Consider the following 27,953-nt stretch of genomic DNA (forward strand, 5'->3'; position numbering starts at 1 on the left):
GCTTTGAATATATTTTTTTGAACGCACTTCAATCCAGCATTCACATTGTGGCAGTACTTCAGAGAGGACAAGCTATTCATTGTTTTCAGTGGGAGAACAATGGGAAATTTCTCGCCAGTGTTGATGTGCGGGGCTTCAGGCTTTTTGTTCTGGATTTTCCCTGATCTGATCTGCTGCTGTAGCGATAAAGACACACCAGACATCGAAAAGCCTTTCAGGACGCAGCCACATCTGTTTGTCCAGCTGTTCTCTCAGTTGTAGTTTATTCAAACTGCAGTTTTGGAGGAAAAACACAAAGTGAAATTTGGGCTTAGTTGTTCCACTTCCCTGTTTTTGCTTTCTTCTCACTTACAGTGGAAACACTTAAAGTGGAATCATTTAAATAAATCATGCACACATTCATTTTCAGACATCACTATAATTACCCTCAACAAATTAGACCATCGCTGAGACGACAGGCAGCTTGTACACTGAATTAAAATGGGTCAGAGTTTGTGTTGAATCTGCTACATTTCTGTGTTGCACAGACTTGGATCTGTTATCTCTCTGCAATCTTATACTTTATGTGCTGCAGATTTAATTTATTCAGTCTTGTCACAGTGTATAAAAATGGACGCAGACTCCAGGTCTGAAAAGTGAAGCCAATGCATCAGTGCCTCATACCTGCATTCTGTCTAATGTCCATCAGGGGGCGACTCCACTGGTTGCAAAAAGAAGTCTGATTGTATTGAAGTCTATGGGAAAGTGGCCCTACTTCTCACTTCATTTATTACCTCAGTAAATGTTTCCCTGATGAGTTCGTGGTCTCAATCACTAGTTTCAAGTCTTCTTCAATACAACATGATGTTATTTTTTTTAAAATTTTGGTCCCATTTAGAGGAAAATAGACAATAAAGCAGGGTATACATTAGGGCAGGGCCGCCGAGTGATTGACAGACTGTACCACACACAGCAACCTGCCTGACAATCAGGATAGAGTACAGAGCAGGTCAGATCTGCCCCTCACTCCTCCTCAGCTCCACCTACTTGTCCAAATATGGTTTTCTTCTGGTTTCAAAAAACAAAGATGGCCAAATTGCAAACTCAAAGCTTCAAAACAGCAGTTCACAAACCCGTGGGTAACAGTGGGCTGCCCATTGGTCTTCACATAAGCTGACCTGGTCACAGACAGATAAACAGCAGCCTGCTCACTGTGCTCTCAAAAATGAGACTATGAGAAACATGATGCTACACTACAGCTTTGGCCTTTTATTGAAAATGTCTGCGTTTATTAAAGGTCCTTAAAGAGGAATTTCACCCAAATAACACACACACTATCTGTAGTGGTACAGGTATTAATGTAGAAAGTTTTTTTTGGTTATTAGTGGTATCTATCTGTCTTGTGTATCTATCTTTCAATCTTAAGAATCTTAAGGGATGGCAGTTTTTGTTTTTTTTTTTCAATTTCTTTTTGATCCAACCTCATTTGCATTAAATAAATAATATATAAATACACTCAACCCCAGAATCCATAGATGGGTTCCGAATCCTCAAAAGCATAAAGCAAAACATAAAGGCAGACACCTTTTCTCTCTGCAAACTGCATGCTTGTTTAATCATCCCCCAAAACATGAATAAACTATTTAACTGGAGTGCCGTCCTGGTTTTGCATGACCTAACTGTTCTTTTTGTCTGCAGTTTTATACTCAGTGTGAATGCATTCCCCTAGAATGTGCTTGTACTTTGTGTCCTCTGTCCCTCCTCTAAATCAGTCCCTGATTATTTTTGTGTTTTCTGTTTTTCCTGCAGTGGACTTTCCACCCAAGACTTGGGCTCTTCACTACACATTCAAACAAAGATCAGACTGAAGAGGTATTGGCAGGAAATTCACCTCAAGAAACCTCAGAAAAAGGCAGTAATGATGAGTTAATGTAGCTCAGAACACAGAAACAAGAAGCCGACAGTGCTGCAGGAATAAGTCCTAAAACCCAGAAATTAGTTAGCATTCGTTTTAGCATCTCTGGTTCCTTCATCCCAAACTCTGTGACTTTTTTTGAATGAAATAAGCTCTGTGGTTAACATGAGCTCAAGACATTTTCACATTTTATTCTACGAATATGTAAGTAAATACTTCAGCTGAGATTTTTTTATAGCCATTATGTGACCGGTGGCTAACAAGCAGCTAAATGAGACTACGGGGTCATCGTGGATATTAAACGTCATCACGTCATCACATGAAAACCGATCTACTCACCAGTCATTCTTTGTAGAAGAAGTAAGAGCTACATGAAAATACAAGTTGGAAGTTTACATTAAAGTCATGTCACTGTGGCGTAGTTTGTTTATTGACTAACATTAGCTTTTTACTTCTGATGATTGTATTTAGGATTCAAAAATCTTAAAAATGTTGTTTATTTGTGAAGGTTGTCCTGCTGAATAAAATGTGTCAGTTTCATAAACTTTTGTTTGTTATTTTCTGCAATAATCCTAGAGACAATTTAGAAATTCCATGGTCTTTTTGTTGGGGGAACCATTGGTGACCATTGGTTTTATGTTATTGCATACTTCCTACTGGACAGAACCAAAACCTAAACATGTGACAGAATTATTTTGCAAGGTCAATGTCTATGTCAACTTGTCACGAGCTAAGAAAAATGGCCATTTTCAGCTTTGTGACAGTGTATTGATAAGCTACTCCAATAGGTTTTAGGATAGTTTGTTGAGCTGAAGAATGAGGAGAATTTTCATAAGTTGAAGATTTTTTTCAAGGTTTCATAAAATCTCTTTTGACTCCTCAGCTAAAAACCACAGGTATAATTAAAGTACTGTGTAACTGCATGATCAGCAGTTTTACAGATGGGTGACTAGTCACCTATAGAAAGCCTTGTATTCAAGGTCAAGACTTTAGGTCAGAGAGCTAATCACTGAACAATATGTATGCCTCCACCCTTAAGCCATGGGTATAATTTAAATAAGCAGATAAGTGCAGGAATGAGCGCAATGAAGGGAAAGAGGGAGAGACGGGCTAATTGCTGTGGATTTTCAGTCCTCAGAGGTATTGTCTCCCAGACCCTGCTGTTACAGAGGTGAACTTCTCTCTCCTCTCGTCTCCTGGGTGAACGAAGCAGGTCCCAGGGTGCTCCTCCCTCTTCAGAAGTCGGTGTTAATGGGGGCAGAGGAGAGCGGAGGGAGAGAAAGACAGCAGCTCAGTCGAGATTTCTCTCCCTCTCTTTCTCACCCTCTGCTTTTTACCATTTCCTCTCTCTTCATATTCTGACTGTACTGTTGGACGTTTTTTCTGTCAGCGTGTTTCTGACCTTCTTTCTGTGGTTTGTGATGGCTGGCACTCACAGTGTGGACAATACTGAGCTGACAAGTTTTGTCCAAGAACACCAGCCTACACAGAGCCCACCTTATCCGCTGTCACCTGCTTGTCATTATTCTACATTAGATTAATTACAGTTATTGTGTGTTCATAGTGCAAGTATAGCAAGATCAGTCAGAGGACGTCTGTTCATGTAGTGATGTAAAGTGGGTTATTTTGGGCTCCTCTGGGCCCGGAAGAAAAATTCTTTTTTAGTTTTTTAATTCATCTGCATAGACAATGTTAGGTGACCAACAGTGGGAGCATGTCCACGCATTGACTGGGCGTAAGGCACTCCTGGTTGAATCACTGATACAAATGATCAATCGCTGAAAATATAGAAATACAATAGAAATAGATTAGAAAACATCTACTTCTTTTATTTAAAAAAAAGTACATGGTTCAAGCCTGTGTGCATAAAAATGTAAAGAAGTTAGTATACATAACTGCAACTGTGAATTTAGGTAAAAAGGAAATCAGTTTTTACTCCTTGCTTCATTTCCATATCAAATGTGGCCAAAGGTGTGAAACTGTAGCATTTAGAGTGATTCACCATCACAGAAACCTGTGATATCATCACTTTATCTAAGGGATGGCCATGTCTCTGTGCTAAGTAAACTTTAATACGTTAAAGCTGAATACGTTTTTTGAAATGGGAATTTGTTGTGAGAAAATTCTCCGGACCCAGTAGCTCCTCCCACTTTAAAACTCTACAGAGGTGATAATCAATACCAAAGAAATTCCAGCATTTAGCAATACACCCCTTGCCCAGGGGTAAAATTGACAATTACAGTTTGAGTGTTCGTGATCTCCAGAGAATGAGTCACAAGTTCTTGACATTTAATCAAGTGCTACTATCAGGTCAAAATTTCCACTTCATTAACACTTTAATGATAACGTATCTGAAATCTGAAAATCGAGTTGAGTTAAACTTTTACTAAGTTGGCATCACCTGATTTAAAGCATTAGTTTGTGTATCTCCTGGTATCACCTGGCGTCACAGTGTGTAGCTACAGTAGACAGGTCATCGCAGATTTAGGGCTTTTGTTTTGCCACTCAGTGGTGAACAGAAGGGTGGTATAATGGGAAAAAAAATTATGTTGATGCACACCTCTGTAAGTGTACATTATAAAGGACTTCAGTTGAGTTCAGTCCCCCATGTCTGCTAACACTGAATCCTGACCAGCTCCAGGTTCACTGATCTGCAGCTGACCTCCCTGCACGGGGGCGATCATACTATAGAAAATGCGTTCCCCACACGGAATAAGAAAAGAACCAGATTACAGTACTATTATTATTGATTCAGACATAATATATCTTAATGAAACAGGATGACTTTATTTGCCTCATGAGTACAAGAGGACAAGATGATAATGACTGATCCCTGTGGAGAAATATATTCATTAGTGCTGCAAATAGCAACGGGAGCCCATAAAGACTGAATGCACACAAAGGAAAGTGTCAGATTGGAGGATGTTTGGTTATGATGCAACCACCAATTTAAGCACAGTAATGTCACATAGAAATAAATGAACAGAACTGTCAGCTTTATTGTTGGGTCTATGTACTATGTACTATGTACAAAAACTATTGTGTTACCTTGTTTGTATTCCTCCACAGTGCCCCCACTGGTCATAAATGTCACAGGTTACCTATAAGAATGAGCAACACTGACTGTTTATGGCAGTTATGTCTGCTTCAGATGGACTGTAGTGAAACCAAACTTCTAGATTATATTTCAGAAGTAATAACTCCTAATTCAGATCCACACTGACATCTGTAATGAACCGAATGACTGAATATCCAACCGCGATAGTGCCTGAAAAAAGCCTCATGTCAGCAAAATTCTGTCATTGAAGGTAATTAAAATCAAATTGGTGTATATATTGATATACTATATGTACTACCATACACACTGTTTACTGTAGTGTTCTTGCTGCCATGCTGGTAAAATTCAAGAGAGGTGCTGCCTTGTGAATATTCACATTATTTCACTTATGGTATAAATTCTAATAGCAAGTGCTGTGGCTGATATGCATTCATCTTTGAATATGGATAAACCTCAGGAACACATTTCACTTTTTATCAGAAAGACTGATGAAAAGCAGTTCCACTGAGAGATTGCATGTTAGAGTCACTGAATTCAGTGGGATCACGGGCGGTCCGGATGTGACGTCGTGACGTCGGCTCTCTGTAGTCTTCATCACATATCCTGTAGTGGAACTGCAAGGAAATGTTCTTAGGGGCATGCTCCACTGACCCTGAGGTTGACACTTTTGCTGCATATTGAAATGTCCTCTGGTTGATGTCACCCACCTTTACCTCTCTCTCTCTCTCTCTCTCTCTCTGGAAGTTAAAGGGCCAGTAGAGCCTGATTAGAATGCAGAGGAGGAAGGCTCTGCTGCAAATTGAAAACATATTGATTCTCCTCATGCTCGGAGGGAGAGGGGGCGAGAGACAGAGGGAAGAGGAGGAGAAAGACAGGGGGAAAGAGAAAGAGAGAGAGAGAGAGAGAGAGAGAAAGAGAGGGTGAGGGAGAGAATAGAAGGAGGTGAAGAAACAGAGAGGGCAAGAACAGTTGCCCAGTCCCAGTAGCAACTTGTGTGTGTGCCTGGCCTCTGTAACACACACACACACACACACACACACACACAGACATATGCGTTGTTTCATATACCAAGATAACATCCCATGGGTTCAGGGCTATGGTCACCACGGCAACGGGGTCAGGACGAGCGGTTTGTGCATATATTCGCGTGTGAGTGCATGCTGTCATGTCCAGCCGTGGTGGGGAGAGGCCGCGGGATGCCGATGAGAGAGGACAGCGCATAACACGTACAGATGTGCTGACTGCACAGTTTCCATGGGAACAAGCCCCTCCACCCCCTTCCACCACCACCACCAACAACATATCCCTCCTCCTTCCATCGCTCCTCATTGCTCTTGCAAAAGCTTGACAAGCTCCGCTAATACGTCTTCGCTGCGTCTTTATGTGTGCCCATGCGTTCCTGCTAGAGCCCTCACAGCAGCTACAGCTCAATCCATCTTGCTCTGAGTCTATGTGTCAAGTATGTGTGAGTGTGTGTCTGTGTGTGTCTGTGTGTGTCATGCATATTTGTATGTGTGACATGCTTGTCTGATTGTTTAATCAAGGGTGAGGGCGAAGAGAGGAGAGTGTGAGGGAGGTGGTGGATGTTATCAAACAAAGTGGCTTTCTGTCTTGCACACAGAAATAACACACACACACACACACACACACACACACGGTAAGCATCATTTGTGTGCAGACGTGCAGACAGACAATCACACACATTGCTGCTACCCTGGTGACAGGAACTGATTTAATGCACGTGTGTGTGTGTGTCTGTGTGTGTGTTTTAAGTAGCCTACCAGAGCATATCATAAAACCTATTCCTGTCTTGTCTCCTGTACAGAAGCTGCCATCATATGGTTGTCCACTGCCACTGCATGTTTACTCATTGTAAAGAGTTGGTGACAATAGTGGAAAATCTGCATGTGTGCAGTGCACGTTACATGCACAGAATGAGATACTGCACATCTAGTGTAGAAGAACTCCTGAAGCATCATTTCTGCACATATAAATGTGTGTGTATATGTGTGCAGAGTTTAAAATAAAAGTTTAATCGGCAGAGAATCGAACCCTAACCCACCACCCAGATAGCAAAATAAACCTGGATCATGTTTGGGCCACTCACCCAGTACACCCAGTACAAAATGCTGCTTCCACATCTGGACCAGTACTGGAGGATAAAAGCAGGGCTCTCCCCTGATGTGGAAGTAGATGGGCCAGATCTGGGCCGAGGAGTTGGGCCAGAAGTTTCGTTTTGCTGTGCCACCCATGCAAAGATGTTCTTGGAGGTCTGTGGTTCCCTCTACTAACAACTGTATCAGAGTAGATTATTAGAGAACTGTATTAAAAGGTCAAACTTACCTGTAGCATCAAGTAACAAGTATTTATTTATTTTATTAGTAAGTATTCAGATGGTATAATGTTATAATTCTACACACTCCGACACAGCAGGTGGCGGGATGCATCTCTAAAGCTCGTTTACAACACGCCAAGAAATAAACCCACGAAGAAGACGCGGTCCCAGGCGACACCAGGAGGTAAGCTCCAAAACAGAAACAAACCTCAACAGGTCGTTAAAAAAATCGTTATTTACATATTTAGTGAAGTCTTGCACTGTTGTGCTTATATAAAGTCGTCTGTGCTTTTTGCTCCCAGCTAACATGAGCTAACGTTGCTGCTAACCCGGAAGTAAGTTAGCATGTTAGCACGTCCGAGTCTCTGAAGCTAGTTCATCATGAGTCTGGCTCCATGTCCGGGCTCACTGCCCTGCTGTACAATGAATAGACACCTAGCTGGTGGTGTAATGTGACAGACAAGAGTATACCGATTGTTTTACAACAGAATAAAACCAAATCACGTTTGCAGAAGCAAATCAGGAGTTTCTGCTGCTGCTACGGCACAGCAGCAGAGTCCTCTCACACAAACATGGCACCCCCCCCCCCCCCCCCAATCAAATAAACAAGCTGTAGAAATCATGCAGCCATTTCCACACAAGTATATCCTTGTGCAAACATACAGCCAGAGTCATGAAGAACTATCTGCAGAGACGAGATGCCATATTGCCTTCATGATGCTGAGATCAGACCATCAAAAGAAGGGAGATAGCTGAAGACAGGTCTTCATGACTCTGGCTGTATATTTGGGGTCATTGTCGTCAGATATCTCCCTGTGTGATGGATAAAAATCTAAACATCTGCCTAAAGCTTTTGCACAGTACTATACATTCACCCCCTCCCTCCTCTTTCCATTTTATTAAAACACTTTTGCACCTGCTTTTTAAAAAAGTGTAATAAATGCAGAGTATCTTGTGATCTGATCAAACATTTTACCCCCATGCATGTTAAAAAATACCCCAGCTTTGGGGTGCAATTAACATTTTTGACACAGAAAACTTTGAAGCAGTCACTCTGTGTTTGTGTTTGTGTTTGTGTTTGCGGGCTAACCATTGTGTGTTTGACCTGCTTAGGAAATGCGTATTGGACTACCCAGTGCAGAGACACTGCAAGGTGGATCCTTAAAATCTTTAATTCTGGTGAGTGTGCGGAGCGTGCAGAGGCCTCTAACGCACCACAGCCATTCCTCTTGGATGGTCTGTTGAACTCCATGCTTTGCTCTGATGTGTTCTGGATCCATCGTTGCCATGTTGTTGGATTTCATCCTCCTTCTCCTCTGTGTTTTCTGCTCACAGACGGCGCTGCTGAGTGCGTTTATGTTCCAGCTGCTGAGGACTGTTGGACTGAGGGCGTTCTCCATGGCTTCTGAGACGTACACGTCGGGCACACACTCTGCCGCTTTCGTCACCTGTCCTAACAACACGGTAGCTAAAGACTTGGCCAGGTGATACAATAAGTCACATCTTAATTGTGTTTTATCTTGTTAACATGATTATAGAATAAAGGATGAGGTAAAAGTTGATGTTGATGATGTCCCTCCTCTCCGTCACTGATTCATATACTGCATCATCCTGCGAAACAGATGTACAGTACATTTTGAAAGTGTTTAGGCTCCTTCAAGTTTCTCCCATCTCCACACAGGATCTCTGGAGCTGGGCCAGAGTGACCATCAGGTTCTTGGTCATCTCTCTAACCAAGACCCTTCTTCCTCGATTGCTCAGTTTGGCCGGGCAGCCAGCTCTAGGAAATGTAGGAAGGTTCAATTCCTTCCACCTCATGCTTTTTGATCTGGTATGCAGCTGAGACCTTATATAGACAAGTGTGTGCCTTTCCAAATCATGTCCAATGAATTTCATTCGTTACGGGTGGAGTCCCGTGGAGGTGTGGACACATCTCAAAGACGATCAAGAGAAGCGGGAGGAACCTGAGTTAAATTTCAAGTGTCATAGCAAAGGGTCTGCATACTTACATCAATGTGATATTACAGTTTTTCCATTTTAATATTTTTTTGTAAAAATAAAAAACAAACAAACAAACACTTGAAGGGGTCTGAACACTTTCTGAATCCACTATAGATTTTCATTTCTGCCATTCAGGAAACAGGATTCTTGCCAGTTCCTCTTAATGTTGATTTGTGAGTGATTCTTTCCTTCTGTCTCACAGAGGTATCGTGGAGAAGAAGTTAGCTGCTTGCGTCAACATCGTCCCAGCAATCACATCTGTGTGAGTTCAGAGACGGCTGCTCTCTCACTGTTGGAGCAGAGCGGGATGTCTGTGTCTGTATTTTCAACCCGAGGTCATGAATGAAAGGCTTCGACAGGCAGCATTTGAAATAAAGAAATGATTTTGTCCTCTGATATTGGTGTTTATTACACAGTTGTATAATTTCAATCATTTTGTCTCCTTCCTTCAGATATGAATGGCAGGGGAAGATTGAGGAGGACAGTGAGGTTCTGCTGGTGAGTGCCTTCCACGTCTTGTGGTTGATTAAGAGATAGTTTGGGTTGTTTGAGGTACTTATCTACAGTATTAGCTGCAGTAGATTCAGATCAGTGTGCCCCCAGTTTAGAGAAGCAGCCAGTAACACAGAAGCTGAGTGAGTGATGCTGTGGATGGGGACAGCAAAAAATATATATTTTAGTTACTTTAAGAACATGCCCACAGAAAGAAACTAATATGTGTGTGTTGTATTAGGGATATTTTTACCACTTTATCTTGCTGTCAAACAGAATTTTCTTTTGGAACACCATTTTTTTTAACCATTGAACTACCGTACTCCTATGCACAAGTGCACCTACGACTGATCTGCAGAGTAATAGACTGCGGTAGTGCAATGGTTCACAATCTGCAGCTTCAAAGGAAAGGGCTGTTTGACAGCAAGATAAAGCAGTGAAAATATTCAAAATAAAGCATGCATTTAAACTGATACTAGTTTTTTTCTGTGGGTATTTTCTTAAGTGGCCAAAACAAATTTTTTGTCACTATCACTTCAAGCTGTGTAAATTCACTCTAAATGCACCGAAATCCTATTTATATAAACTTCAGTTCAAATGCTGCATATATCATTATTACAGCTCCAACCAGCAGTTGCAGGTATTGTTAGGATTTTATTAATACTGCTTATTAACACTGATAGCCAGCCAAATGTTGTTTACTTCAGTTTTATATGAAAAAACATAAATACACATAATCAGCCTCATCTGATACTCTGATATAGAAAAAGTACAAAGAGACGATCCCTTATTTCAAATCCCTCTTACACCTCTTGTGTGTTTCACTTTGTCACATATATAAAATGTGTGCACTAGATGGAGACAAATGTCAGGGTCAGGGACACTTATGTCTTTTGAGATTCGACTCTTTCATGGACTTCATCTAATCTCATGCAAACGTGACTAAGCAGGAGGGACGGAGGCATAATTCTGACATCAGGAAAGACAAAAACCATAAGCGTTATGTCGACTTTGTAGTGGCAAAAAAAAGTACAGTGTCCTGGACTCAGAATGGGTTGTTTTTCAGTATTAAACACTGCACATGATAAAACACTGAAATTGCCTCATCAAGTGTGCATTGAAGTCGGTCAAGCTGACCTAGTGTCTCTCTCCTCGTGTAGATGATTAAAACAAGAAGTTCCAAAGTGCCTGCTCTTGCTGAATATGTCCGGTAAGTCTGTTTTTAGACCCACTAGATAATATCTTGCTCCATCTCAGCTCTCACAGGGACTCTGTGTTGATCATTTCTTCCCTCACCTGCCATGACTCACACAGTCAGAGAGCATTAATTACTGCTCTTCACATGTACCGTGCGCACCGTCTGTGCGCTCAGTTGACTCAGAACTGCTCGTTGTCCTCCTCAGCTCCAACCATCCTTACGAGGTGGCCGAGGTCATCAGCCTGCCCATCGACCAGGGCAACCCGCCCTACCTCAGGTGGATAGGAGAGGTCGTACCTGAGTGAGGCCGTGCTGACGGAGGAGGGGAAGAATGAATGGATGCATGTAAAAATGAATGTGAAATAATGTGAAGTTTCAAACACACATCCAGTGCTTCAACAAGGTTAGACCTGCACTGAACAACACCATCCAAATCTGTAATGTTACCATTGTTGATAGGTGCATAAGACTGAGACACTACAAAGTTATACATTTAGGTTTTTGAAATGAATAAAACTCATATTTTCTAAAATATTTCCAATTTTTTTTTTCATATACTACATTCAACCTCTGGAGGGCAGCCTCGCTCTCTTGTTCAACGTTAACCGGGTGCAGAACAAACTGTGCTTCAGCCTTGACTTGTTTCAACTTTTTACTAAAGTGTTTCAAGTGAACAGCAACAACAACATTGGTCAGATCTTTGATGAAGTAGCTTCTTGAAATAAAGTGAAGGGTTATTTTTCATTGGTTTTGGTCTTTCTTGGTGAACAACATACAGTTGAGGTCATAATGACAAATGTTACACAGGTATACACATGTAATGAACATATTACATACATGCACATACAATGTGCAGTAGTTCATGACAACAACAACACCAGGTTTTACTGTGGTACAAAATATTTACACACAATATCATCTGTAAACATTTATTGAGTGCACGCTCACAACATCACTCTTTGCTTTAGTGCTTCGCCAAATCTCTCACAACGTGGCTGATAACACAACATCACAATACTAACACTTTCTGTGATCACAGACAACAGGCTCATAAAAAGCAAGTATGTGGCAAGTTGGCTTTGTAAGAACCTGTTTATCTGGGATTTAATAAGACGTAAAACACTGAGTCCACAATACACTACAAAACACAGCCCTACTATTTCAACCATCATCACCAATCCAGCTTCTTCAAATTGTCTGTGTTGGCTTAGTGTTTAACTATGAGCACAAAGCGAGAGAGTCTTTCAAGAAAATATCTTGAATAGAATGGCACTTAACAGGGATGTTTGAAAGTTGACAGAAGATGAAAGTTGTTTGCTTTATGCTCCAGACATATTTTATATCATTTTGGATGTTTAAAAGGACCAAATCTATTGTCTGTAGTAGCCAAAACTAAGTCAATCTATTAATCGCGCAACTCTAACTTTTTGATCGATTGATTTTCTTGTGTTGAGGTTTAAATGTCTAATTCGCTTCATCTACATGTTTCCTTTAATATGTAAGAGGATTGATTAAAAATACACATAAGTAAATATATTTTTCACAATGGGGGTTCAGATCACACTATCATATTTTAGATTTGAAACAAAAAAAACACTCAAAGCTAAACACTCATACTGATAATAGAGACTTTAAATCTACACTGAACAAAAATATGATTGCAGCAGTTTTGTTTTTACTCTCAATTTTCTTGAGTTTAAATAAAAAAGATCGAAGACTTTTTTCTATAAACACAAAAGATACAACACAGGCAGATATACCGTGATGATATCCTGAGGCCCATTGTCGTGCCATTCATCTGCCGTCATCACATCATGTTGCAGCGCGATGTACACAATTCTTAGAAGCCTGAAACATCCCAGTTCCTTCATGTCCTGCATACTCACCAGTCACCCACTGAGCATGTTTGAGCTGCTCTGGATCTGTGTACGACTGCATGTTCCACTTCCTGCCAATATCCAGCAGCTTCACACAGCCAATGTAGAGGAGCGGCCCAAAATTTCACAATCAACAACCTGATAAACTCTGTTGACACACCACTGGTCAGACCAGATACTGACTACACAACCTTCCCCCTCTAAAAATCACATCTGTAGCCCAGGTCATGTGAAATCCACTGTTCACTACCTTATCAAAGTAAAACTGCAATTTTCTTTTTTTTTTTTTTTTTTTTTAAGTTATTTACTTTATTTATAGGACGCCTCAACAAAGCTGCACATTTTAAAGTGGCCTTTTATTGTGACAAGCTCAGGGTACACCTGTGCAGTAACCATCCTGTGTAATCAGCATCTTGGTACGCCGCACCTGTAAGGTGGATGGATTACCTTGACAAAGGAGAAATGCTCCGTAACACAGATTTAAACACATCTGTCAACGCAGTTTAAGAGGAAGAAGCCTTTTGTGTGCTTAGATCTTTAATTTCAACTCATGAAAAATGGGAGCAAAAAGAAAAGAGCTGCATTTATATTTTTGTGCAATGCACTTCTTCTTCTTGAAACCTCCTCTAAACCTATTTAGAGGGTAAATGGCACTATTTTCAGTGTTATTACACATCTCAGGTAATGGGCTAGAGCAAGTTGACCTTGAAAGAGGGAAAGAAATGACAAAAAGCACTAAGCAACAGACTGAGAGATGCGTCTGTGGAAACAGTAGCCTACAATTTACCTTTGTGGGCTCGTGTAAAAGCCAAAGCAGTAAAAGTAAAAGGTTAACATAGCTGACATTTTTCATTTCACAAGGGGTTGTGGTGTCTCCCATTGGGACATGATTCATATGGTGCATTAGCCATTTGAGTGCAAGATGTTCCTGATCATTAAAAAGAAAATCATGGTATTCTTCTTTACATGACAGCAATAGATAAATTAATGATGGTCTTTCATGTAGCAGATCACTTACTTAGCAAAGTCGCTGAAGCCTGACCGCCCACATCAATCTCTGGTGGCTCTTTAGATATAGAAATCTGGGCTTTTATCACACAATAGTCTGTCTCACTCTCAAGATCAGGAGTGAGAAATCAAGAAAAAAACATAAAGGATAAAATCTAAATGTCAAGAATGAATTGTCAGTTTTGATCATACCAGTGTTTCTGCAACAACAACTGTTTGCAACAACAACTGCATATTGAGCTTCATAATACTTTGGCCATTTTCCAAGGCAAAGTATTTAACATGTTTGAATTTGTTCTTCCGGCCATTTAGGTTTCAATCATGTCTGCTTTTTTTCATTCTCGCACCATGGCAAAAAAACCTTCTATTGTCACAATCTGCACTTCACGCCCAACATTCGCAAGTCTCCGAGAAACTTTTACGGGCATGTGCCAAAATCCTCTGGAAACAGGTTCACGTCTGTTACAGATAGCTGATTTCAAGCACCGGGTTTTTGTCCAGGAATTCTTCAGGTTGTGACTTATTGTTTCTACTTTTACTGGCCACAGAGGACGCTGCCTCAGCAGGATCAAAGCCTGGGCTTTCTCCAGTCAGTTGTTTGGCACCAGAGTCCTCCAGCTCAGGCTTACCCCTCTGCTCCCCCTGTGTCCTTGAGCTCTCAGTTACTCCGCTGTGGTTTCCATTTTCTGACATTTTGCAGATTTCACTCATCTGCATGTCCCCTTCTGTTTCATTGACCTCCTCCTCGTCTTCATTTTCACCACAGTCATTCCCATGCACATTGGTGACTCCTTCATTTTTTTGCATTTGAAGCACGATGCCGCCCCACTCCTCCGTGGGCCGCTGCACCTCAGTGCCGGCCCTGTCGTTGCTCTTCACCCTGCGTGAAGTTCGGCACAGGGCCTTCCTGAAGCCTCTCTTGAAGTTGTCGGACAGAAATCCATACAGTATGGGGTTGGCGCAGCTGTTCGCATATGAGAGCACGACAACAAAAAAGTAGAGCCCCCTGAAGTCCCCAGGCAGGACCACAAGGAGGTTGACGATGTTCAGCGCATAGAACGGTAGCCAGCAGAGGACAAAGACCGCCACCACCACAACTACCATCCTGGTGATTTTACGCTCTGACTTCCTGCGTCGAGAGGATGTGGCCTGCGCCCGTTTTCCAACACTTCGCACCTTTGAAAGAAAAGCAAAAGAACTTTTAGCCTAAAAATACCCTGCTGCTAATACTGCCGTGTCACATCAGATACAATATGAGCTACAGACCAGGGGTCTCCAACCTTTTTCATTCAACTTTTATCTTGTCAGAGCTCCTCATGTCTTATATTACTGGTTGCATTTATTCACATATCAAAACACTCAAACTGATCTCCAAACCAAAACAGACGAATAAGGCGATTTAACAAATCCTCAAATATCAATATCCAAAACTCACATTTTGTACATCTGAAACTTGCATCATGTTGCACATCAGTCAATATAATAAAATCAATGTGCAGTAGTCTTGTGTTAGATATTGTGGTGGATAATTTCTCGTGTTTTCCCACAGAATCAGTGCGCACACAGTGTGCTTCTCCACTTTCTGTGCAAATTGTGCATCTCTCTAAGTGTCCTCCATCATCATTAGTAATCTCGAAAGATAATGGTCCAATTATAAAGGATATTAGTGTGTGCCCGTGTGTTTGTGATAAAAGCTGTCGTATTAAAGGGCTTCTCTGCACTGATTTCTTTACGAATAGACAAGAACTCATACATACATGTAAATAGTACATCATACATATTTATGCAAAAATATCTATGGCAGAAAAACAATATTATACAATTGAATCGCAAAGTATGAGGAGCTGTTTTATTTATTTTTCCTATTAACCATTTTTGGTCAGTGGCTTACAGTTGGAGCACTCCTCCAGCTTGGTTCAATAAAAAACTGTGGTTGAAACATCAGTACAAAAGATTAACAGCTGTATTGGAAAATATCTGATTTCTTTATTTTTAGAAAAAGTCGAGGGCATAAACTGACATTTGCCACCATGTTCATACTGCATTTTGAACCATCCACCATGCCAAAATGATACAAGACAAGACCTGATTTCTCAGAAATGAAACCGATAATTAAATTTGATGGTCCTGATATAAATATGATTGTTGCATTATCAGCAGAATCCTATGTAAAGTAACACAATATTTTTTTCAAGATAAAATGGAAAAAAGCATGTCCTCCTATTTCTCAACTCTATGTGAATAAATTTACACATCTGCATTACTGTAAAGGCTTTACCTTGATGACGATCAGCAGGTAGCACAAGCATATGACCAGCAGGGGGCAGAAGAAACCAACTGTGCATGTGTACACGATGAAAGATGTCTTCCACACTTCTGTTGGCTCAGGCCACACGATGCTGCAGTTCCCATCGTCCTTCAGCACATCAGCAAATACCACCACGGGGAGCACCACCACGAAGGACCCTGCCCAAACTGTCGTACTGATGGCCTTGGCCACATGGGGACGCCGCCACCAAGAGGAGCGGATGGGGTGCACCACGGCCAGATAGCGGTCCACTGACATCACAGTCAGACAGAAGATGCTGGTAAACTGGTTGATGGCGTCCACTGTCATGACCACGCGGCACATTAGAGAGCCGAAGGGCCAGGAGAGCAGGGCATTCTGCACCGCCAAGAATGGCAGACCCAGCATGAAGAGCTCGTCTGCAATGGCTAAGTTGAGGATGTAGATGTTGGTGACTGATTCATTCTTGGTGTAGTTGACTATAACATGGATGACCAGAGTGTTTCCCAGCAGGCCAACGACACAGACTATACCATAGATAAGAGGAATGAAGATTCCAGCCAAACCAGGGAGTGACCCCGATTTGGTGCAGTTCTGACAGGTGTTAAAGAGGAAAGAGCCATCGGTTGGACTGAAGCCGAGATCCGATTCAGAACGAGTGGAAAGCAGCAGGAAATTGGAGTAGGGGGGCACAGAGTTGTTGCTCCAGGTAGCTGTACGGGCTTCCTGAGGCAGCAAGGAAACCTGGGTGGCCTGGATGATCTCCATGGAGGCGTTAAGGGATAAGAGGCAACAGAAGTTGGTAAGATCCCATCAGTGGCAGGTAAGCATCCCTGAATGACAAAGCCAAGTTAGTTAAAAGAACACACTTGAATACAAAGGCAATCAAACATGCTTTCCATGGTGTGAAATTTTGGGTAATACACTTAAACGCCTTATTGCCCACTTAGAACTGAGTACTGAGACTGGAGGCAAGAGGCAATTAGCTTAGCACAGCAGACTGGGGAACAATGGGAAACAAGTAGTCTAATTCTTACCTTAACAATGAATAAGCTGTTTCTTGCTTGACTCATATATTACATCTGACAGTTTGGAGGAATAGTTCAACATGTTGCTTTTTTGGTTTGTTGCCAAGAGTTATATGAAAAGATAGCACCTACAATCTGTCTATTCAATATAAAGCTTTAACCGACAGTCTGTTAGCTTATTTTAGCTTAGCATAAAGTCTGGAAACAGGTAAACAGCTAGCCTGGCTGTCTCTGACGGTAACAAAAACACTACCTCCAAAGCTCACTGATCAACATGTTATATTTCGTGTTGAATCTGCAGACAAACAATGTGTAAATTAAACAAGTTGTGGCTTAAGAGGGGATCATGTGTCGGACTATTTCTTGGATAGTAGAGATGTTGCACAGAAGTGCTGGGTGGGAGGCAGTTTGGTGATCCAGAGGTTTAAGGCACCCACCACAAACTTTGTCGCATGCTGTTTCACCCCCCTCATTTTCTGTCAACTTGCTAATGTCAACTCTTAAATAAAGGGCCCCTCTCCTAAAACCACAAATCATCAGTTTTACATTTCAGTTGTTGAACAGATTACACAAATAAGATATAATTTGTCTATTGGTGTAATTTGGAGGTGTTACTAGGCATATTTTTGGACTTTCGATAAAGTCAATCTATCTGGTTCCCCTTTATTCTAGTCTTTATGCTAAGCTAGGCTAGCTGCCTACGAGTGGTGCAACTGAATCAGCGTATCTCCCCAAATGTGAAACTAACATTAAAAATAGATGGAGAATAGGAGAAAGACTGGGGAATTGAAATGCACAGACACAGAAAAATTTATGATGTTGAATGATGAAGTGAACGGTCAAAATTTTAAAAAGTTTGGTCCAGTCCAGCCCAGTGGCTCATAGAATACTAAACTACTAATCAACATGACAACCCTCCTTCCGTCACAACAAAAACAAGCCTGCACCAGAACAGAAACAGTACACATTTAGTTCTATTAGTACAAGACTTGTTTATGAAGCCATACTGGTTTCTTAATAACCACTGGGTCGCATGAAGGCACACCTACATCCTTCACAGCGATAGCTAATAATTGGTGCTGTGTTAGGAGGAAAATGCACTGAACTATGGAGAAAAAAAATAATAGAGGCATGTCCTCCACAAACTCGACTTAACAGCATTAATGAGGATGTGAGGATGAGAGGAAGAGAAGAGGAAAAAGGAAGCAACAATAATTTACAGACAAAAATCATCAGGGATAAAATCAAAAAACACCAGAATTTTTTTCATATATTCCCTTTATGTTTTGTAAGAACAACATAAATGGGTAAAAAAAAAAAAGGTATTTGATCATGTTGGCTTTGATGTCATCACCTCAAGGTCATCTTCTCTGTTCAAACATACTGTATATTTAAATATTTGGTACATGTGAGAGCCAATACCTGGAGGTCAGGGCTTCAGTTACAAAATGTAAATGACAGAGGTTGTTATATGCTACCTCAAAATATGCGAGCTCACACACTTCCATAATCCAGCAAACATAGAAATGGTAGTTTTTGTTATGTAAGGTCATTTTGTAACATTTAGTATGTTGTATTTCCTGGAGCTGTAATAGAAGTGGTAATTATACATTTGGTCATTTTAGTACAATTGATGAATTTCCTGACCAATACAACCCCAACTATGTATAAAAACGTTTGGTCATAGTGTCCATATTTAAAATATAGGTAGATTCTTTTCTAAGAACCAAATTTATAAAAAATAAGTTGAATTGAAAACTATACTTTAAAACACCACATGCCTATCCACAGCCCTGCAACAAAAAAACAAAAAAACAATTGAAACCCAAATTGTAACAGAGTAAATATGCATAAGAAAAGGAACATATAGAAAATGCACGAGATAAATCTAAATATCCAAAGAAAGCTCCTTGTTTCTGCTGATCGTGAATCGTAGCAATGCCGGCCTGGAGGGTAGAGATACAGGTTTATCACCAAAAGACCTGAGTCAATCATTTGTGATTTCAGATTTTTATACACAGCATAGTACAAAAAAGTAATATATAGTCAATGAGTGTCCTACTCATGACAAGAACTCCCTTACACATCAGCCAGCTCGCATAATCACACACACTTGCTTCTGATTACACCCTCCCAACAGCCAACCATTCTAATCTCTGACACACACAATAAGAGCAGACAGACAATCTGTCTCTCCAGAAGGCATGGACCTCTTTTGTCCGCCATTCTGTGCTCAGGTCTAAGAGAAACTTCCTTGGAGATGTTGCTATGGTGATGGATGATCAAAACAAGGCCCCTGTATGGAGCAGGTGAAGGAGATAAACAAGAGAGTCCAAACGAATGCCGACTGAAGAGCCCCGGGTGCTCTTTACATGCAGATACAAAAGGCAACAATGGCATATAGTGAGCATTGTGTGTCAGTGCACAGGTGGGTGCATGGAAACTCTGTCCTCTGTGCATCTGCTGAGTGCAGATAATACAGGTTTAGAGGTGTCAGGGAAAGTTTAATCTCATCAGTTTCACATTATTCAAGGGTTAATTCCGGGGAAAACTTTTTCCTGTTACTGTATATGCTAATTAGAATTCAGTATCTGCATATTTGCCTGAGGCAGAAGCTAAGTTGGGACAATGACTACCAGAGAAGATTATGGTCATCATTTTAACATGAGAGCCACTCCAAAGCAGACATTGAGATCCAATGATTTCCCCCAATGGTGTAATACAAAAACATATTGTAATAACTACTTTTAGTGAATCTTGCACAGACAGACCTCTTAACACACACATACAGAGAAAATAAAGATCAAAGGTTGATTAAAAATGAGGCAGACAGAGTGGGAGTTATTATTCTTCAGTAAAATGACACTACACAGAACAGTTTGTACTTGAACAGAGCAGGTGCCATTTCTGAAGGTGTGGGAGGGAGCATTTTAAACTAATATCCAATCTAATTGATGCTTCAACATTACAAAGGTCTTGTTATTTCAAGTATTGTGACAAGATTTCCTCCAGAACTCCGTGATCCTGCTGAGTAAGATTATATAACCTTAAAGCTGCACTAATCAACATTTTTGTTTTAATGGGTCAAATTACATCCCCTCTGAACCACAGAGCATTTTTTAGCAACTTTTAGCACATTTTAGCTTTGCAACCTTAAACCTGCTGTTCACTTTCACCCCACTTATCCTCATCTCCAGCTGTTTTCGGTGAAAAAGCTCTGATATACCAGCTGTACACTACCTGTCCAGCACCACATGGCAGAGAAAGTTAAAGGTTAGCTGGGAAACAAAACGGCGCATTTAGCAGCTAACAAGCCTGATATTCTCCTCAGGAGCTGGTGGAGACCAAAACAGTGGTAAAAGGAGAATGAATAACACTAATGTTACTTTGAGTCAATAAGACGTAATTTGGCAACTTTTTGCAAACACGTTGCCATAAGAAAGTGGTGTTGGTGCGGTGTCCAGAGGTTGCTGAGCTGTGCACAAGTGGACACAAAAAAAAGAAAAAACTAGAACCCATCCATCTTGTTCACCCGTTCATTTTGATCCAAACTGTAAAGTTTTGTGACTGTATCTTGCACGGTTGTGATGCTAAAGTGTTGACAAAAACTGCCCATAGACAGACAGACATCTGAAACAACAGGTTACTCCAGGACCACATTTTGCCATGATAACACACACCCACACACAGACTCACACAGTGAAAACAGCCGTGCTTTTAAGGCTGGCAATTAATTCAGGTTTTAACTGTGGAGTAGATTTCCATAATGTTTTGATGGCTTGTAACAGTGGAATAATTCTAAGAGAGACTCTAAACTTGTGCTTTTGAAGTGGCGTTTAATGTTGAACTACTTGATTTGATAATTCACATCCCACACCAGCCTGTTACAGTTTTTGTGAACAATGCAAACACCTGAGGACGAGAAAGTAGCGTCACACACGACACAAGGACGCCTTTTCTTTCACACATAACTGGAGATCATCTCTCACAACAATTTAAAGTGATGACAGAGACTGACAAAGAGATGGGCATGTCAGTCATTTCCTGCCGGTTGGTGTGATTGTTAACACTATTGATCACCGGGCTGTAAGAGAGGGAAGAAACAATACAGTTTGTGTCTGAATCTTGCAGTGATTTTCTTTTAATGCATGTTTTCTGCGCAAACTACAATCCTGACATCTCACTGTCCAATCATTGTTCGACGAACACTTTGAGAGCGACAGTGAAAAAATGTGAAAACATCTGAAAACGATTCCAGACTGAATGAGGGATTATCTGAGGTGCTGTGAGCTTCTCGCTCTGTGCACGCCACAACAAGCACTAATGGCGTTTATGTCGTGCTGTTTTCACTCCAATTTTTTTAACAGATTCAGTATTTCTTCAGTATAAAAAAATAAATAAAATGAGACAAGCAGATGAAAATTGGTGCAGTCTCTGTGTGTTTCCAGTCCATTCATCTTAGTGTCCTCCAGTCAGATCCATTTGTGGGGGTGGAGAAATAGCAGAGTTCTGTGCAGCAGTTTGCAAGGTCTGCTGCGATGCCACCACTGTACAGCATCAAAGTCAGATTCTTTTTCCAATTTATTGGCTTTAGAGTTCATCTGAAACACCACAATTCAATAAAATTGCTCCTATAACTCATGAAATTCCAAATATCATGCAAAATATGATGATTGAACATGGGAGAACATATACATATTTAATCTGTCATGAATTCAAATTACAACATTTTCAGTGTATCACAGGTAGAATGGTGACTTTGTAGAAGCAGCTGGCTAGCTTGGGGGGCAGCAGGAATACACAGGACAGACTGGATGTCGCTGAGTGAAACTTACTCATGTGTAGGGCTGTCACCATATATTGATGATAACCAGGATATTGTGTCAATAACTGCTACAGGCCTTAGGCCTTCATCAGTTCAGCCTTTTCTCTATCCATAATTGCTTGTTAGCTTCACTGTTGTACAGTTAAGGTTACAGGCTCTCTTTGAGCCTAAATCCATCCTTCCATTATCCATACTGCTTATACTTATTGGTTCATGGGGGGGCCGGAGCCAGTCCCAGCTAAAATTAGGTGAGGGCAGGTCTATCACAGGGTTGACATATAGAGACAAACAATGATTCACACTCACATTCACACCTATGGGCACTTTAGAATTGCCAGTTAACCTGATGTGCATGTCTTTGGACTGTGGGAGGAAGCTGTGGGAGTTCAAACCCAGAACAGTGCTAACTACTGCACCACCGTGCCGCCCTTGAGTCTAATTAATCTGCCAAAAAATAAATAAATAAATAAATTAATAATAATAATAATGATATTGAATAAAAATAAAACTTATAATAAAAAAAGTTAAAGATTAATTTGACTTATAATGACCGATAATGTTTTTTTTAATTTAATTTTCTATAAACATCGTGGTAATGTTGTTATACTTTGTTGTAGCTCTACTCGTGTGCTGAAGCAAAAAGCAGGCGGAACAGGGAAAAAAGCGCTGACGGGGTTGTAAGCATAACCTGCACAATCTAATGTGGTTACCGAGCTAACAAGTCAGAAAGTTGAATATTATATCAAGCTTTTATCACTTCATTGTCATTACTCTTTACTAATGTCCTAGCACTTACTGGAGCCAAGGGCCATCCTCCCTTCTCTACTGACTGTTTTTCTATAAACCAACATCAGCGTGTGCTGAAGAAGAGCACGATCACAGCCCTCCTCTCAGACATTCAAGAGCAACGTGATTTCGTTGTGTTTCACAGCTAAAAGTGACAGAACTCTGCTCGGAGCAAACAAGGCAGGCTTGTGTTTCAATTAGTTCAAGCAAAGTATGTGTTAGCTCATGTTAGTGTGACAGTCCTGGAAAGACTAACACTGAGTGCCATGGCTGCCACACCTGCAGTATAATCCGTATTAACATGGCTGAATACACTACTTGCTTCTTGGTCAGTCGTAACTCCAAAGCTCCGCTGGAGGTAGTGTATTTAGAGATTTACTGATGAGTATCTGGAACAGAAAGAACAGGATCAGTACTGGAGCCTCTGGTTTGCTATTGAATGTGAACGTGAATCCAAGCTTCTCCTCAACGCAGGAGCAAGTTACAAATTTTCAGAGCCTCCTTTCAAGCCCACAGGGGTCGAGCTCTTCGACGTGAGTTTCCACACTGCTACAGCTGCAGTTTTTCAGAAATGACACATTTGACACAGTCGCCGTTGCTGCGCTGAACAGCCGTGCATCAGTTGAGCTTCAACAGGCCACACTTGACAGCAATTGACCTCTCACACAGACAAAGGAACGTGTATCCAGCAATGGCAAACACACACAAATACATCTTTGAAAAACAGCCACGCAGCCTTTGAACGAATTTCAGCAGCTGAATTTTCTGAATGCAGTCAGTATGAGAGGCCTCTACATGATTACATGGTTGACAGTGGGAGTGAGGCGATGCTTCCTCCTCACCGAAAACTCTATTGATGCCTGTGTAATTGCCTCATAATTGTTCAAACCACAGTTTAGTGCAAACAACCGGCTGATGTGTTCGAGAGACCACAAGGTCACCATCAAAACAAATGCCTGTCTGGTAAATATTTAGTCAGTGAAATTTATTCATGCCGATTGTTCAAATAGCTGAGCGTTACTTTTACCTTCAGTAAGTGCATTGTTTGTTTTACACTCCGTCTGCTTTCTAATTAAAAGTTGTACCAATTTGGTGACCTTTTTTTGACAGTAAAAAAACACATTTGCATGGCATTCTAACAAAGAGTTTGGAGCATTTGAGAGCATTTAAGACCCTTCACTGTTCATTTTTGGATCTGTCATTAGTACTGAGCCTGGAGGACTTAAACAGACATCTCTCCACCCTTGCTTCACATGTTTTACATAGTGATAACTCCACACACTTGCTTTATCACATCTGACGCTGCAGGACGTAAAACCACCATCTCCACGCGCAACTGCACCTCTATCCTCTGTAGGACACACACACTGCAGCCTGAAACACTCCTGCATCGAATAAGCGTCACATGAGCGCTCAAATATCGCTGGTGTCTGCTAATAACATTTCTGCTTGCACTCAAGGACGATTATTGCTTTCATCAGACCTGGACGTGGAGGAAATGAATATGAGGACAGTTTTCAACCAAAGAAAATGACTCTGTTATGATATAACCATCAGCTATAAGGCATTAATATGAAAAGCTTTTGTGTTGCCAGGTAGTGTCCGGTGTTTATGCTCCCCCAGCATCACACTTGTTATTTTATTTTTTAGTTTTTTTTGGGGATATTTAATTCATCATTAAGACCCCACCACTGGACGAGCTCAGGCAAGACTCAACTGTTGTAGTGTAAATATATTGCAGCCTCACAGCCCAAATTTTTTTCTTATTCTCAATGTGTTTTATTGCTAAAGAACTGACAACATATAAACTCTTTTAAAGGATGACTCCTTAGAAAGTGGCATCGTTTTTGTACAAATAAATGTACAAAAACATTATAAATGTAGCATATTGTATAAACAACATTTACAAAGGGCTGCTATACATATATATATATATATATATATATATATATATATATATATATAAACACACAGAAATGCTAATCAAAGCAATTCTATTTTAGGTAGTGGTGGATGTACTTCAGGTGCAGTTTCCATTTCACGTCACTTTATACTTCTACTGGCAGCTATAGTTAGGCCTCCTTGTTACTTTACAACTGATGATTTCACACAACAAAGCAAGAAATGAGCTTATCGAATATGGTGCATTAATAGATTATAGTACTCAGTGCATAAAATTATTGAAATTAGTTCCATCTTGACAGGCTACGGCAGTAAAATACTACTACTTACAAATGAATGCATTAGCAACTAGACTGGCACTGAGTAGAGCACATACCTCATCCCTCCACCAACTTTGGTGGAAATCGGTTCAGTACTTTTTACATAATCCTGCTCACAAACAAACAAACCAACGGACAGGGTGAAAACATATCCTCCCTGGCAGAGGTAACTACAGCGGCACTCAGTAAGCACATACCTCCAACAAGGCTGAGAGATCCTACACCTCTGTGAAATCTGGACTATTATCTGGATCTGCACCAAACTGTACAAACTCATAGATCAAACATAATTAATATGTATGATATTTTACATTTTTTACAAACATTATTTCCTAAGTAGTGTCTAAAAACACCCTATCCTGCAATGTTAACGAAAATGATAAAAAACATTTTTTAAAATGGAACTGAATCAGCACCAAGATTTAGTAGTTCATCACTGGCCCATGCCTCACCCCTCCACCAAGTTTGATGCAAATCGGTTCAGTACATTTTCCCACTGACACGCACATACAAATGAACACATAACCTCCCTGGTGGAGGTAGAAAATAATCTCCTAACATATAATATATAATAGCATAAGTTCTTTTACTTTTGATACTCACTCAAAATGAAGAACCAGAAAGCCAGAAGCTCCATCTTACAGTATTTCAACAGAAGCGTATTTCAACCTTTGTGCTTTCACAAAGACAAACGTGTGGCACCACTCACACTCGTTGACACGGTGATGCTCCTCGCAGGAAGACAGTGAACTAATTATGTCTATGTGCTGGTGGTTTAGCTGACAGACGATCGACAAGAATCCTGAACGGATCCACCTGAGAACAAGAAACTGTACATGGAAGAGAGATGCACCATCAGCTAATTGGCGATCCATCAGTCTTATTCCCCAAGGGACTCGACCTCCCTCCCGCTCAATTAACGGATTCACAGGGTTGAACCCAGTCTACGGCCCCGCAACAATGCTGCCCCCACACGTTTCATTAAAAAGACAGACAAGAGCTCACAGATTAGCCTGCGTGTGATCAATACTCCCTCGAGCTCGTCATGCACACGCACAAACATCCTCATCAGTGTGGTTTGCCTTTTCTGCCCATATGCATAAACACAAAGCATACACACAAACGTTAAACATACAGGTGTTCTCACGCACGCACACCTCGATATGAGTCACTGAAATGAGTGAGGGATTAAAGAAGCTAAAGACTGTGCAGCACTCACAGAGAACATAAAGAGGACTCGTAGGGGAGGAAGCTATGTTTGTGTATGGGGAAGTGTTTTTATGTTGCGTTGCGTCGACGGTGATTCTACACACAATGTTAGCCACAATTAACTCTTCCCACACAGTGTGCGGCACACATGCAGCCCATACAAATGCAAGTAATTAGAGGCCAAATTGGCCAGATGAACGGAATAGAATAAAAAGCCTTAAAAGCTACATTAGAGTGGATGTTTACCAATTAAATAAAAAGCTCTTGTGTTTCCAGGTGGATAGACAGAAAGAGAGAGAGAGAGAGAGAGAGAGAGAGAGAGAGAGAGAGAGAGAGAAGGGTCATTAGAGGTTATTTTTTTCTTTCTATTTGACTGTTTAAGACTTAAATAACAGGTACAGACAAAAAGAACACAAACACTGGATATACAGTGGCAGCAGAGATGCTCTCCTCCCTTCTCCTGTCTTCTTTTCCTCTCTTTATATCTCATCTTCTCTCCTCATCTTACACCGTCTCCTTTCTGCACTCTACCTCCCTCCTCCTCTCATCTTCTCCACTTTCCTTTCCACTTCTCTCTCTCTCCGATCGTCTCATCCCCCGATAACATTTCTCTCCCCTGTCTCCACCTCTCCATCCCTTCTAGTGGTTCCCAACCTTTTTATCCCTGTGTCCCCCTCAAAACACATGTCTACTTGTGACCCTCTTCTCATAAGTTGTGTGTGGCTGTGTGTGTTTTGATGCATCAGTGTGTGTATGAGGGAGGGAAATATACTGCAGAGAGATTTCCCCCACAAACCCACTAACACAGAGCAACACCTGCCATGGAAGCATAGGTGAGATAAAGGCAGTGTCCTGGTACAGTGAGCGAGAAGCACATTATACACAGTAACGCGTCTGTCAGATCCTCCTCGGTGTAATAGTGCGGTGAGATAAGACATTTACATTGACATTCAGGTACTGAGTGTCCGTGGTCCGTGAACGCGTCCTAGTATCACACCGTGAGGCAAATTCAGGACATGAAAAATGAAACCTGTGCGAATTTACCGACTTTAATCGACTCACCTGAGCTCCGCGGTGTCGATAAGCCAACGGTGGAGGTTAATGTTCAACGACTGAGCTCAACTTATCAAACACCTCCTGTTTCATCTTTAGTGGACAGTGACAATGAAAACACTATGAGAAAAAAAAAAGCTACACTCACCTTTATCCGACAGGTCTGCGGTGAAGCCTCGTCAGAGTCCAGCTGAGGGTGAAGTGACTGTGGCTGTGGGAGGGAAGTGTTGCGGTGCAGAGCTCCAGCCCCCACCCCCAGACCCTCCACCCCCAGACCCTCCACACACAGATCCCTCCACCCCCAGACCCTCCACACACAGATCCCTCCACCCCCAGACCCTCCACACACAGATCCCTCCACCCCCAGACCCTCCACTCACAGATCCCTCCACACACAGACCCCTCCACACCCAGATCCCTCCACACACAGACCCCCTCCACACACAGATCCCTCCACACACAGACCCCTCCACACACAGATCCCTCCACACACACACACACTCACACACACACACTCACAAAAACGTAATTATGATGTTAATGATGTTACCTTGCCTTAACTGGCAACCAATTAAAATTTGAACCACATCATTTGTAACACATAGGCTAACAGTAATAATGATAATAATAATAATCAGCTTCATAACCATCATCTTTATTAGTAGAGCATTTGAGTTTCA

General features: G+C 41.2%; 2 protein-coding genes across 3 annotated transcripts; one reads left to right on the forward strand and one right to left on the reverse strand.

The window, feature by feature from the left end:
- The first annotated feature begins 7,375 nt into the window (after positions 1–7,375).
- Positions 7,376–11,722, forward strand: LOC139636600 (protein CutA homolog). 2 transcript variants are annotated; one of them, XM_071504815.1, is made up of 7 exons: positions 7,377–7,471; positions 8,401–8,466; positions 8,623–8,771; positions 9,491–9,550; positions 9,741–9,786; positions 10,941–10,990; positions 11,184–11,722. In XM_071504815.1, the coding sequence occupies exons 2-7, from the start codon at positions 8,404–8,406 to the stop codon at positions 11,281–11,283; spliced, it is 468 nt and encodes a 155-aa protein (XP_071360916.1). In that variant the 5' UTR covers positions 7,377–7,471; positions 8,401–8,403; the 3' UTR covers positions 11,284–11,722. The 2 variants fall into 2 exon arrangements, with proteins under 2 accessions (XP_071360917.1, XP_071360916.1); XM_071504816.1 differs by lacking the exon at positions 8,401–8,466 and having other exon boundaries at positions 7,376–7,471.
- Positions 11,723–11,774: 52 nt separating this feature from the next.
- Positions 11,775–27,569, reverse strand: LOC139636599 (somatostatin receptor type 5). The gene is made up of 3 exons (XM_071504814.1): positions 27,422–27,569; positions 16,142–16,983; positions 11,775–15,039 (listed from the first exon to the last, which is right to left on the reverse strand). Exons 2-3 carry the CDS (start codon positions 16,916–16,918, stop codon positions 14,326–14,328), a joined length of 1,491 nt encoding a protein of 496 aa, XP_071360915.1. The 5' UTR covers positions 16,919–16,983; positions 27,422–27,569; the 3' UTR covers positions 11,775–14,325.
- Positions 27,570–27,953: the final 384 nt, after the last annotated feature.

Source organism: Trachinotus anak, unplaced genomic scaffold, assembly GCF_046630095.1.
Source record: "Trachinotus anak isolate AG129_WGS33_773 ecotype Australia unplaced genomic scaffold, CSIRO_AGI_Tana_v1 ptg000019l, whole genome shotgun sequence".
Classification (NCBI taxonomy): domain Eukaryota; kingdom Metazoa; phylum Chordata; class Actinopteri; order Carangiformes; family Carangidae; genus Trachinotus; species Trachinotus anak.